Raw genomic sequence first — 13878 nt, 5'->3', positions numbered from 1 at the left:
TAAGTAATTTCTTATACGCTCTTCTTGCAGTGCAAGCTGCTGTCCTGGCTATGTATGTGTGTAATACCCTAACATACTTCGTATATGTATGCGTGAGTACAATCGCAAATGTGCTCATCTCTATCTATGTATGCGCATGTGTGTGCAGTGACTATTGGTATTTGAAAGAGAGCAGATGTGCGTCTGCAATTCGCTTTAGAAAGGAAAATTATTACAATTTTGTATATCGTATGTATATTAACATATTTCCACTCGGATATTTTAGTTTATATTTCATATAGAATTGTGTTATTGAATCTGTACATATAAATTTGTATTGACTAGTTGTTGTTGGTAAGTTGGGCAACAGTATTCATTGGTAACGGTAATCTGTCTTCGTTTTACACCTATACTTCCTGCGTTCATTGCGTTAGTAGGCTTGTTGTTGTTACTGTTTCCTCTTCACTTTAATACGTATGTATGAATGTTTGTCTTAAAATAAAGGGTATTTAGGCAGTCAACCTAAGCATTGGTTTGTTCATTGGATATCGCGTACAGATAGTGAAGGATGCCCTGATGAACCTAGCTTGTTTGCTTTATACTTGCTTACTCGAATCGTTTGTTGTTCGATTAAAAGTTTTAATTGCTAATATGCATTAATATTGAAATAATCATGGTACTATAATTATTGGCGAATCTTTTGGCGAAATAAAGAGTATAATGGCAATACACAAATATCCTTTTTTCATTCAATTCAAAAAAGAAAAGTTTGTGTATATATATTTGGATTGATGGACTTTCATATATTTACTGAAGCATTTATATATAATCGAACCCCGTTAGCTAAATATATAAATAATTTTGCTAAAAATAAAAAATCTCTAAATATTTACAAAAAAACTTAATTATTCTAGAACAAGTAATAATTTAATCTAGACTCCTGTTATCTGTTTTATAAATAATACGTATGAATTGAAGCTTATATATGATACTTCCATGGGCTTAATATAAATAGAAGTAAAACCTAAATAGCTAGATTAAATTTGGTTGATAAGAGAACAATTTTAAAGGTTTCGCACAGCTAGAGAGATAACACGTAAATAAACTTTTTATATGTGGCTATAAAATCTTTTTTAGCCAAAAAAAGAAATTAAGAATAGGAGTGAGCGCCATGACTAATGATGATATCTATAGAAGAATACCCCTAAGACATTCGCTAGAATTTCAACGACTGACCAAAACATTTCATTAGTCATACAGGAGTAAGTATGATAACCATATCACGACATACAATAAATCAACCATAATCGATTGGATTTAAAGATAAATATAGTACTTAAAAGTTCAGATATTGTTAATGTTTTTTTGTGTACTATTTCAGTTATTTTTTAAGTTGTCTTTATATTAAAGTTAAGTTTTCTTTATATCAATATATTTTATATTGAAAGAAAAAAACAAAATCTTTAAGTAATATGAGTATTCTATTAATTAACAATATCTGTTCTTAATTTAAAAATGTATAAATTTTATTTCAAACTACATATTAGGCGAATGGATAAAAATAATATACATATTATGCTATATAGAATAGCTGGGCCTTCTTCCCTTTCTAGTTGTCTACCTGTCTATGTGTCCGTCCTATATCTCGCTATAAAGAGTTAATATATTATTTTTATAATGTTAACGAGCATAAACACCAACTTTTGAGCATGATCGGACTATGAGTGGTATTACTATTTCTTTCGCCTATAAAAGTATTGCTTCTCAGGTGTTAGTCTTTCTATACTTTATGCTATAGCATAGTAGATATGTTCCTAAGTATTTCGTATACATAAATGATATAAGCTAATAAATCTTTTTTAACAGTGTATATCCATATCTATAGTGTACAAGATATTTTATAAAAATATTTTCTATAAAGAATTTGATTAAAAGAGATTACAATTATTAGAGACAAATTATTTTAATAATTTATGAGCTCACACTTGCTTTATTCGACCAATCTGAAGAGTTCCAATTAGAAGACAAATTCCAATAAGTAGAATAGACAAACGGGTTTTGTTCTGATCAATAATATATTTGATAATTCTGCGATATTTTCTATAACGATCTATTACAACTTTAATTATAATAAACCAATCCAATAAATGTATTACAGTAATAATTTTTATAAAATAATTGATAAAGATGCTACAAGAAATGCATAAAATAGATTCTTTTATATATACACATTTTTATACGCCCTACGCTTACGTATTGGAATTTATCGCATTCTGTACAGAAGTTGTACTCAACAGTAAATATGAAAAGAAAAGAAAATAAACTGTAAATTTGTAAATGTGAATGACAATGACAATGAAAATTAAACTAGAATGGAACAAGAAAAACGGCGGCAGATATAGACTTAAGATCGATAGATTTTGGACAGCTTAGGATAACTCTTAGACCTTGGAGGTCTCCGCATCGTTGCCCCAGACAACATCATCCTCATCCTCATCGTGACCCCAGCCCTGATCGGCCTCGGCATCGGTTTCATGGCCATTCGAGGCTGTCGCTGCCGCCGCAAAGCGACTCGCATCGATTTGGACAATTTCCGGTTCAGGGATGGCGGCGATCTTTGTCTCAATTACCGGCTCCATGTCCTTGAAGAAGTCAAACTCAGCCGATTCCGTGGTATTGGCCGGCGTTGTCAATTGCACCTGTATGTCCAGCGCGCTGAGATCATCGATGAGCATGCGATTGGTCGGTGGAGTGGAGGTCTTTGTAGCGACTGTCGATAGACTGGAGCAGGCGGTGCGGAATGAGTCGGTGAGCGAGGGTTGGGTGGCCTGTGTCGATGTACTGCTATTGGTCTCCAAATTGTTTAGATTCAGCTCATCCAAGGTCTCCTGTTTGACATGCAGCCGCTGCAGTTCGTCCGTATTCTCCCAATCGGACCACGCGCCATCCTCATCCTCATCATTGACCAATGTCTGTTCGTGCGCCGCGCTACTCGGGGAGCTGTTGGCATTCTCCGTATTGCTTTCGCCGCCGCCGCTGCTGCTGCTCTGGCTGAGCTCCAACGGTTTCTCACTCAGATTTGTGATGCTCTTCTCGTCCTCGCCACCATCTGGGCTTAAGCGCAATGGCATCGGCGCCACATTGGTCTCCACAGGCAAGGGACTGCCCGAGACCATATAATCCACGGCATCCACAGCGCTGCCGTTCATGAGCGGCGTAATCGAGCGCGGCTCTGTCCAGGGTGCGCTGCTATCGGTGGAAACTGCCGCATGGGGTCGTCCGTCCGAGAAGCAACGCCTCCGATCGCCGCCCAGCACGGTGGCTGCACCCAGTATGGGCACCAGATCGGCCAGGCAGCGCAATGTTTTGGCCACCAGCACATCGTTGGTATCGCTCATGCCCAGCTGCAAATGCGGCAATATTTCGCTCTTCAGCTGCTCGTCGCTCAACAGACGCACATACTCCATGAAGTAGTCCAGCAGAATGAGTCGAATCTGTGCATCGCGCAATCGAAACATTTTCAATATATGCGGCAGCAGATAATGCAAATAGGTTTGCGGCGAGAAGAGGGCGGCGGTGCCGTTCTCTGTCTTGGTGCGCAGCACGTAGGGCGTGACGCAGTGCTGGGCGGTGGGATCGAGCAGTACCATGCGCGACAGCAGATCGCTGGCCAGCTGGGAGGCAACTACTTGCTCATCGAAGCAACGCAGACGTTCAATTAAATTGCTAAAGAATTGCTGACGCTCCTGCACTGACTTCAAGGGCAGCTCGAACAGAAATGAATGGATTAGTACGAATTCGTGATTGAAATAGGGATGCAAGAGCACGGCCGATAGCTTGGGACGCATCTCAACATTGAGGTGCTTCAGGTGTGTGCTGCAATACTCGCGAAATTCTTGTACGTACGGCGTGCTGGTTTTGCCCTCGTGGGGGCCGCACTTGTCCAGCACCTGCTCGCAGAGGGTGGCAAAGGCGAACTGTTCCAGGCCCAGTTCGCTGTTGGCCGAGTCTCGGGCCAAGGGCTGGCGAAAGCTGTGCGCCAAGTCAATAAGCTGTTGATTCAAATCCTTTGCCTTCCACACAAACTCAAAGCCGGCCAAGCGCCAGCTACCCTTGTCCGTCACATAAATGGATTGTGTGCATATGTTGAGGTGTCGGGCCATCGCCTTCTCAATCAGGAATATCAGACTGCAGAGTATGGTGCGCAAACCAAGGCACACCTGTATGTCGCTCTGCTGGGCCAGCACATCGTTGAGGGGTCTCACGCGTTCCGTGGCCAAATGTTTCTGGCCGGACTCATCCCATGTTGACATATATTTCAGTATGTACGGATGGCGATAGATCATCAGATTCTACACACATTTGATACAGTCAAATAGAGTTAATTGTCTGTTTACAGCATTTCGTACTTGTGGCATTTACCTTTATGGCACGTTCCATTGGCCCTTGGGCCGCCCACAGCTGGCCCTTGACGAGAACTTCACCTTTGAATATGGAGAGCTCCTGGCCGCCGCCGCCCTCCTCGTTGCATGTTGTTGGCGATTCAGCATTGTAGAGTGCCCAAAAATCATTCACTTCGATTGCGTTTTTATCAATAATCAGCCCTTTTAGTTTGCTGCCTTCATTGCCCATTTTTTATAAACATTAAGAGATAACATTTATGTTAGATCAACGTCTTGCACAACGTAAGTGTAACATTTGCGCAACGTAATATCTGCTCTATTACTTTAAATGTTAAGTAACAGCTATGGTGTGACGTCACATCTTCGGCTTGCGCTCTGTTATTCGATTTGAAGGTTGGCGGGCAAAAGATGAAAAGATCTTTCCTAAGTAACCCAAATAAAGAAATTCATAGGAAATATTTCATAGCAAATTCCAATACTAAGTCTAATACAAATGATCAAAGTCATTCTTTTCTTAATATTATGAAAAACATATGTAAATAATTGATTTCGGCAGCAGCAATGATGTACCCAAAAATTATAATATGTTAAAATGAATGCTAGAATGAATATATTTAAATATAATTAATAATGGAGTTCCCAATTTAATTTAATTAATTGAAAATAGTGCAATTTAAGGGTACATCATTAAATTTATACCTGCTGCAATGTCAGAAATATCCGAAGGAATGACTGAGAATTCAAAAATCAAGGATGAAATATGATGATAGGATAGCTTAGCGCCTCAACGAAGGGATAATTTACTTGAGCCAGCTACAGAAATCTTAGGAGAAGCAAAATGCAAATCATCTTTTACAATTTAACAATGTTAGCTTAACTGTAAACACAACACTTAGATTATGTTCAGCTGGCAGTTTTTAACGCAACAATTATCTTATGTTAGCAGAGCAATCAGCATATGTTAAGTTAACAGTGCTGTGAAACGACAAGACTGCATATCTGCACATATTTACAGCACTGGACACTATGCACCAAGTCGAAGGCAAAAAGTTTTCGGCTGTATTGTTTAAAAATAAATAAAGAGGAAAATCTATAAAATAAATACAAAATGGATTTGTACGATGACATAGATGCAAAGCCGCGTGCCAGTCAAATGGACGGATGGTCGTCGGGCATCAAAATGTTGCAAACGCAGTTGGCAGTGAAGAAAGCCCAACTGCCCAAGCCCAAGGCGAGAGATCCAATTAAAAAACCGGTGAGTTCCAATTTGCTACGCTCATCCGCACTTGCACTTTAATTACATTTTATCATGTATAGCTTATGACACCTGTGGTGAATCTGCGCGCCAAGCGGACCTCAGATGCCGACAGTTTTGTGCCCGTGACTGTAGCCGTCAAGCCAACAATAACTAGCACCACAGTGGCGCCAGCTCCGCCGGTTCTAGATAGCATCAAGACGGACGATTGGGATTTTGTGGACGAATACGATCCGCAGTGGCCCAATGAATATGAGAAGCTGAAGGATAAATCGAAGTCCAACGACAAGTCACGTAACAGTGGCGGAAGCGCCAGTCGTGGTGAGGATCGCGATCGAGACAGAGATCGGGATCGGGATCGCAAGCGCAATCGCGGTAGCGGACGCCGAGACACACACAATCATGACAACTCCCCGCCAAGCATGAAATTTAGTGGATTTAGCCAGCGGCAAAGTGACGAGGACCGTTACAGTCCGCCAGCGCCGGGCTCTGTGTCCAAACAGGGTGGTGGTGCAGCCATTGCGCCACCACCATCTCTGTCCATCGACAGTGGCGATGGCTCCTCGAATGTAACCATACCCTATAGCGCCAGCTCTGTGGCTGCCAAGATAATGGCCAAATACGGCTTTAAGGATGGCCAAGGCTTGGGCAAATCAGAGCAGGGCATGTCTGTAGCTCTACAAGTGGAGAAAACATCTAAGCGCGGCGGTCGTATCATACACGAAAAGGATGTATTTCTACCGCCACCGCCGTCAACCTCACCACCTCTGCCCCAACTGCCTGCTGTGAGCGCATCGCCATCAGTTTCGAGTCCAGGTCCTGCTGCTGCACCAGCTGGCTCGATGCCACCGCCAGCATTGCCAGGCGTTGTTCCGTCAGCACCTGCTCCGGCAGCCGCCAGTGAGCCAGAGCCTAGCATAACCGAAATCATGAAGGCGCCTAGTAAAGTGGTGCTCCTTCGCAACATGGTAGGACCGGGCGACGTGGACGAGGAGCTCGAACCCGAGGTCAAGGATGAATGCAACACAAAGTATGGGGAAGTGAACAGTGTTATCATACATGAAGCCTTTGGTACGGTGCCGGAGGATGCAGTGAAAATATTTGTGGAGTTTAAACGTATTGAGAGCGCCATCAAAGGTAAGTTTTTAATTTAAATTAATAATAATCGCATACAATACTATTATCATGTCTTACAGCTGTTGTGGATTTGAATGGACGATTTTTTGGCGGACGTCAAGTGCGTGCTGGATTTTACAACTTTGATAAATTTAAGAGTTTTCAATTGAATTAAGTCAATAAAAATAATTTGATATATATTCAATATTTAATTCAAGCAAAGCGCCCTCTGTTTGTTTTTTGTTGTATATTCGGCCCGCTCGATATTGGTATGATAGAGTTGCTAGTGCTTGTAATCGATAATTGCAGCTGACTGTGACAACTCTACTAAATCTGACATACACGCTACGACCAATCAGTTGGCTAATGGGCATAATATAAATATGTTTCTGATTAAATTGCGTTTTCAAATTGCTGGCTAAGCGATTTTCAACATTTCTGGCCAAGCAACCCGCTCTCACGACAAAGCTAAAGCCAGCTCAATCGAAGTAGGCGCTTGATAATATTGTGACAACTCACAATAGCTGGTTGTATCGTGTCTAGTACACATAGCTAGTGCAGAGGTTTGGTTTGAGAACTGAAAACAATTATCGCAAATATTATTCGCTTTCGCTGTGTTGCAAAATTGATTAACGAAAACAACTTAAAAACCAAGGTGAGTTAATGACGCTCCTTCGTGTATTCTAACCAGTTAATTGATTGTGTGCGCGTGTTAATATACAAAACAAGAAGCGCAAAGAAAATATTAAGTCTTGTGTTTTGCTGTTTTTTCTCTTCTCTTGCGCGAATACATAAGTCAAAGCAAACGAACAGATAGCAGTGCAGAACGGTAAATTCTCCAAATGTCAACGACACAGAGTCAATTGTAATTAAATTCAATTAAGCTGCAGCTCATACTTAATTTGTGTATCAATTTTCATAAGTGAAAAAGAGAACAACTGAAAAAAAAAAACAATACGTCTCGCACAGGCCGCACTCGTTGCCCCTTCGCCTTCAAGTCCACGTTGAACTCGTGCCCAGCCACTGCCTGCAGCTGTAGTAGTGGTAGTGATTGTTGTTGTTGTTGGTGTAGCTGTAATAACTGCAGCGCAAACACACATATTTATATATATATACAAACGCAAACACTACTAGGCAGACAAACGACGACTGATCACAATTGTGCTCTATGCGCTTTATGCCAATCAACAACAAAAGTTTTGCATTGTTCGCAGCTTTCCCCACTCCCACCGACGCCCAGCAGCAGCAGCAGCAGCGGCGGCAGCAGTAGCAGCAATAACGGCCATATCAACAACAACAACATCAACAATAACTGTAGTTGCTCTATCCATCCCATCCGAGTAGTTGTTGTTGGGGCCATGGGCCCTCTATCGCCGCTTTGTATGTGTGCTGCAAGGTAAGGGGCAAACTCTGTCACCCAATTTGGGGATTTGGCTACTACTACTGTTGTTGCTCTAACTCTCTTTTTCCCTCACTCTCCGTTCTCTCACACATACAGTCTATTGCACTGTTATTTAATATATTGCACGCACATGAATACAAAACTGTTTATGTATGTATAAATATTTCTGCTACTCAGTTCTGCTTCTTCTCCTTCCTTCTACTCGTTCCAAAGTGGAGCAGACGCGCCCCGATCATATGTATATACAAACATAGATATGTAAATACAAACAAACCATTTTTTTTTCGGCTGACCTCCCGCTCTCCCTCCCACACACACTTAGGCAAGCAGACGCATACATGCGAGTACTCGAATTTGTTGCCCGCTTTTCAATTATATTTTCAAAATAATCTATTTTTATACGAAACATTATTTTGCGCCTGGTACTCTGAAGTATTTTCTTTTTCTTCTTGTGTACACTACGGCGGCACATATTGAAAAATCGGAGAACTAAATGTGTGCATGTTGCCAGCCCTTCATAAGTCCTGCGCGGCTTTTTTTTTTATTTTTTTTTTTTAGTTATCAACAGTTATTTATAGAGCTTTCAGCACTTTAACTGAAATTGACGTTGAAAAGCAAAATTTGACTGGGTCAGCAAGAGCTTTGATATAAAACAAGCAGCTGCATTTGTTAATTGGTTGCCAAATCGTTCATGGAACTGGATTCATTTCAATTGTATGGAATTAAAACAAATATTTTTGATAATCAATAACTTTTTTTTAATAATTTCAAATACCTAAAACTAAGTTTAGGTCCCACGAACTAAGCCTAATATATTAATTAAAATATTGTTCTGTTACCCATATGTTTTATATGTAATAATGGCAACAATTTATATGGAATTCATATATTTCCTCTGGAAATGCATTACACATTTAGATTTTTCATAAATAGCTACCGCCCACGTTCGGTAATCTGAAACACTAAAATTTTTTTTTTACATTTTTTTTTAAATTTGTGAAACAAGAATGCGTTTATTTACATTTTTTCCTATGTTCATTTATTTATTTATTTATTTAATGGATTATGCTATTCCACGAGAAATTTAATATTTCATATTTTTTAATAGTTAGATAAATTTATGTTTATTCTATTTTTGTTTAAATTTCTGCTTTTTTTTTTTTACTTACTAGCAAATGTATTGATCGAATGTGCCTTGATTTGGAACTTTTGAACATCTTTCAGTCAACTTTTAGGTCACCCTGTTCAGTGCACAGAAATTTTGTAACACTCGATCAAATTCAACCTCTCCAGCTAAATACATTTTTATCAGATATAGATTTTACTGTATGACTGTCTGTGCGCATTTCACACTTTTCAGTTATGGTCTTGGTTAGCAACGAATGGCAGAGCAATAAGGATGACGAGCAAAAGCCCAGTGCGGCAGCAGCAGCAGCAGCAGCAGCAGCGTCAACAACAATCTCAACAGCAGTCGCTGCAGCAGCAGTAGCAGCAACAGCTGCAAATAACGGCATTGCCAACGTTATTACCTCAAGCTCAACCACAATTGACCAGGATTTAACCTCTAGACCAGTGGCTGTTGCCAGCGGCGTTGAATTGTCCAAGCGCCAGCAGCGCATCCATAAGAAGGCGCATATGATGGAGCTGAACAAGAAGGCCCAACAGGAGCAACAGCAGCAGCAACAGCAACAGCAGTTGTTAATGCGCGAAAAGCACGAGACCGAAACGTGTGAGCTGTCCACAGAGAACAACAGCAATAGTAACAGCAACAGTAACAGTAACAGCAACAGCAACAGCAACATTAACATTAACAACATCGACAACAACATTATAGGCATCAATGATGCCAACGACAATATGGAAAATCAGGAGAATAATAATACGACTGCGACAGAGACCTGTGATTCCAATACGAACACATTGCTGCAGGTGAGTTAATTAATTGCAATTACATTAAATACATATTAAGTACATTTAACTAATCTTTAATTATTGCAATTCCAGGGACAGCTGGCACAGAAACAGGCGCAGCTACACATGGCCATGAATTCGGTGCTAAATGCGAATAATACAACGACGGGCGGAAATTTATTCAGCTCAATGGGTGCCTTACAATTGTCTAATGAGGCCTCGAATACGCTACTCAACAACGTGCAGGACATGTCGCCCGGCGAGGCCAGAATTGTGCTACAATGCGAGTTGAAATCGCATAAGTTTGAGACACGCAACATTTTGCTGGCACCGGGACAGGAGTGCAAGGTCGGGCGTCTGATTGCCAAGAGCAAGGCGAGCGAGAACAATGCCATATTCGATTGTAAAGTATTGTCGCGCAATCATGCCATGCTTTGGTATACGACCGACGGCCGTTTCTGGGTGAAGGACACCAAGTCGAGCAACGGCACGTTCATCAACGACAACAAGCTGGGCAACGAGCCGGCCGAGCTGCACAATGGTGATATCGTCAAGTTTGGCGTTGAGGTGATTGAGAATTCGCGTCAGGAGGTGCACGGCTGCATTATTGCCCGTGTGACACTGTATTTGCCCGACGGACGGGAGGCCATCTCAATAGAGTCGGAGCAGTTGCAGTTGACGGGACCAAACCGGATTAGCTATGATGAGATACAGCGACTCAATGCATTTCTACAGGAGGCCGCGCAACGTGAGAAGATGCTGAAAGCGAAGCTCAGCAATTTGCAGGGCGTGCTCGATTCGACGCGTAAGAACTCGGCCATGTGTTGGCAGAGCATGATCACCGAGGATCAGCTCTTGCACAAGATCAATCTGCTCGAGAAGAAGTTGCAAATGATGGAGAAGAACGTGCCCGAGAATACATTACGCAACGAGGTGAGTGTGTGCCGGGGCTTCAGAGATGGAGTGGATTTTTATGTAGTATACTTTTGGGAGCCATTATGAGAGATGATACTAGGTTTTCTTATTCGTTTATTTGGACAGGTTGTTAAATTGCTTGAGGATAAGACCTCGTATCAGCTAACTGCCAAAGAGGCGCTGCGCAAAGTCTATCAAGATCGTTGCGATGCCATGCAAATGCTGTCGAAGATGGAGATGGCCTACACCACATCGGATAATGAGTGCAGTATATTGCGCAGTCAGATTTTAAGTTCGAAGCAAACTTTACAGGACTTTAACGAACGATTGGAGCAGCTGCAGCAGGAGTATATGGACTACAAGCAGGAGACGATGCGTCAACAGCAAGAGGCTAAGGAACTGGAGGAGCAGCGACTTGCGCAGCATAAGGAGCAGCTAATCGCGCATGAGACCGAAATGGAACAGATGCGCCAACAGCTGATGCAACTGCAGCAAACCATCGCTGCTCATGACAGCGAGCAGGCGCTGCAGCAGCAACAGACGCTGGAGCAACTGAATGCGGCTATCGCTGTCGGTGAAGATGACGACGATGATGATGATGATGGCGTTGAGGATGAGGATGCTGATGATGTTGATGACGCAGACGTTGAGGATGCGGCAAATGACGACGAAGTCAATAGCGCTGACATCAAGGAGGATAAGGAATCGGGAGATCATGATAGTTGCGGAGTTGCTAAAGACGAATTTCAGGTACATGAAGGTGCACGAATCATCGAGCTGCACGATAAGGAGAACCAAACTTCACTACCCAACAAAACTAAATCTGTAAGTGAACTTATATACAATGAGACCAATTTATTAGTTTGTCCTAAATACGTTTCGGTTTTGCAGAATAAGAAGACCAAACGACAGCAGAAGGACGAATTCGATTTTAAACACAAGGTGATACGCAAGGGTACCATGATGAAGCTGCTCAAGAACTCGGATCTCAAGGGCGCCGATGGTGGCGACGTATTGAAGGCCATATTCAATGCAGCCGACTCTGGCGATGAAGATGATGAAGAGCCTGAATCAAAGTTGGATTCTTCGGAGGCATCGCCAATGGGCGGAACTACCTTTGCCGAAGTTGCCTGTGATGAGTTTATACACAAGTCACCCAAACACACACGCCTCAATGGCATCGACGAGGCCACCGAGGAGTCGCAGTCGGGGCACAAGCTGGAGACACAAGAGACGCTCGTGCACAGCAACGAGGAACTGCTCGATGCTGACCTACCGCAGGAGCATGCCGTGGATATGCTGCATGAAGAGTGTATATTCTACAAGAAGAAATCAGCTAAGCTAACCAACGACATAAGCAATCTGGAGGAAGAAATGAATAATCTTAAGCTACAGCTACAGAGTCTGCAAGAGCCACAGGCCAGAGCACAGGCACGCAGTGTCAGTGGGGCAGACGAGAAGGATAAAAGCGCCGAAGGCGCCACTGATGATGAACAGAAGCCGCTGTTGTCGGAAAAGGATGTCTATGGCGATCTCTCCAGTTGGCACGACGATGTCAACATCATGAACGATGCGCAAGTGGAACGTGAGGAGGAACTGATCGTGTACAAGGAACGCCTGGAGCAGTCCGAAATGAGCAACATTGCATTGCGTAAAGAGATATCTGAGCTGCGACTCAAGCAGCCAATGCTCCAAGATTATAATCTCTTATATCGTCGTGCTCTGCCCCTTGGCTGTGTGGCGTTGGCGGCGATTATCTACTTTTTGTCCATTCGCTTTTAACACTAGGGAGGTCAGCACTGCGAAAACGTCGTACCTACAGCAAAACGAGATTCAACAAACATATATCTATATATAATATACACAATATACAAACAACATCTTGTGGGGTGGGAACATGCGAGGGCGCGTGTTGGATGCTGGATGTGCACTATAGGAAAAAACAAGAAAACATGAAACAAAAATAATGGAAGTGGATGTAAAGTATGCAAATCGGATGGACGCAGTTATACAGTTACAATATTTATATATCTACACACACGTATATATATACATATATATATATATATACATATATATATATATGATGCATATATATATGCGTATATGTACATCTATCTTCGAGCTTTACTCGCCATTTTCTATTCTGTTCTATCTTTCTCATATTTTGGACCACAAAATTTTTAGTTGTAAATTGAAATTGAAACGAACAAAATCCAACAAAAATATTATTAATTAACCCAAGCGTGCGCAAATACGTATTTACACAACTCATACATACATACACAGCACTCACACACGCACACATACACATACACACATTCATTTACGCTCACACACACATGGTTAGTTAATTCGGAAGTAATTATATTTATTGAAATTCCCCAGAACGACTTTTTTGATATGAACTTTATATGTTTTTTTAAATGTGCGATTTATATATATGAGAAACCTTCGAATTGTGTACAAATCTAGAAGAGCAGAGGCGCCTGGAACTCCTCGGATTGGCGGCGAATCGATCATTAAGTTTAGCATTAAGTTGCAATTAATTACCATTACCAGCTATGTTTTATGAAAAACTATATTTACGTATGCTAAATGTTGATTTATGTACTATAATTTAGTTGATTTTTATTGTCCGTCGTCTCATTGTAAACGAACGTGCGTGTAAACCATTTATATATATAAATATTCCGAAATGAAACGAAACAAATTTTGAAAAATGCTTGCGATATCACAAAAAAAAAAAAAAAACACTTAAAATGTATGCAAATAAAAAACGAATACAAATGAATAAACACACAACACTATATCGAAACGATGGCATTTACATAATTTGTTCAGTCTTGAATTAAGATATATAAAAATAAACTGTTTAAGGAAAATTACAAAGTTTG

The 13878-nt window shown here is 41.3% G+C and overlaps 3 protein-coding genes across 3 annotated transcripts; 2 read left to right on the top strand and 1 right to left on the bottom strand.

Annotated features, from left to right (window-relative positions):
* Positions 1-2035: 2035 nt before the first annotated feature.
* On the bottom strand, positions 2036-4679 carry LOC6576639 (protein-associating with the carboxyl-terminal domain of ezrin). Its single transcript, XM_002002591.4, has 2 exons — positions 4402-4679; positions 2036-4331 (listed from the first exon to the last, which is right to left on the bottom strand). The coding sequence occupies exons 1-2, from the start codon at positions 4609-4611 to the stop codon at positions 2421-2423; spliced, it is 2121 nt and encodes a 706-aa protein (XP_002002627.1). The 5' UTR covers positions 4612-4679; the 3' UTR covers positions 2036-2420.
* A 704-nt stretch (positions 4680-5383) lies between these two features.
* On the top strand, positions 5384-6951 carry LOC6576638 (splicing factor 45). Its single transcript, XM_002002590.4, has 3 exons — positions 5384-5637; positions 5700-6774; positions 6834-6951. The coding sequence occupies exons 1-3, from the start codon at positions 5491-5493 to the stop codon at positions 6926-6928; spliced, it is 1317 nt and encodes a 438-aa protein (XP_002002626.1). The 5' UTR covers positions 5384-5490; the 3' UTR covers positions 6929-6951.
* A 1147-nt stretch (positions 6952-8098) lies between these two features.
* Positions 8099-13799, top strand: LOC6576637 (sarcolemmal membrane-associated protein). Its single transcript, XM_044008490.1, has 5 exons — positions 8099-8149; positions 9516-10084; positions 10160-10999; positions 11108-11806; positions 11873-13799. Exons 2-5 carry the CDS (start codon positions 9518-9520, stop codon positions 12761-12763), a joined length of 2997 nt encoding a protein of 998 aa, XP_043864425.1. The 5' UTR covers positions 8099-8149; positions 9516-9517; the 3' UTR covers positions 12764-13799.
* Positions 13800-13878: the final 79 nt, after the last annotated feature.

Source organism: Drosophila mojavensis, unplaced genomic scaffold (genome assembly GCF_018153725.1).
Source record: "Drosophila mojavensis isolate 15081-1352.22 unplaced genomic scaffold, ASM1815372v1 contig_36, whole genome shotgun sequence".
NCBI lineage: Eukaryota > Metazoa > Arthropoda > Insecta > Diptera > Drosophilidae > Drosophila > Drosophila mojavensis.
Note: the sequence above shows the minus strand (reverse complement) of the source record. Positions and strands in the feature narration are given on the sequence as shown.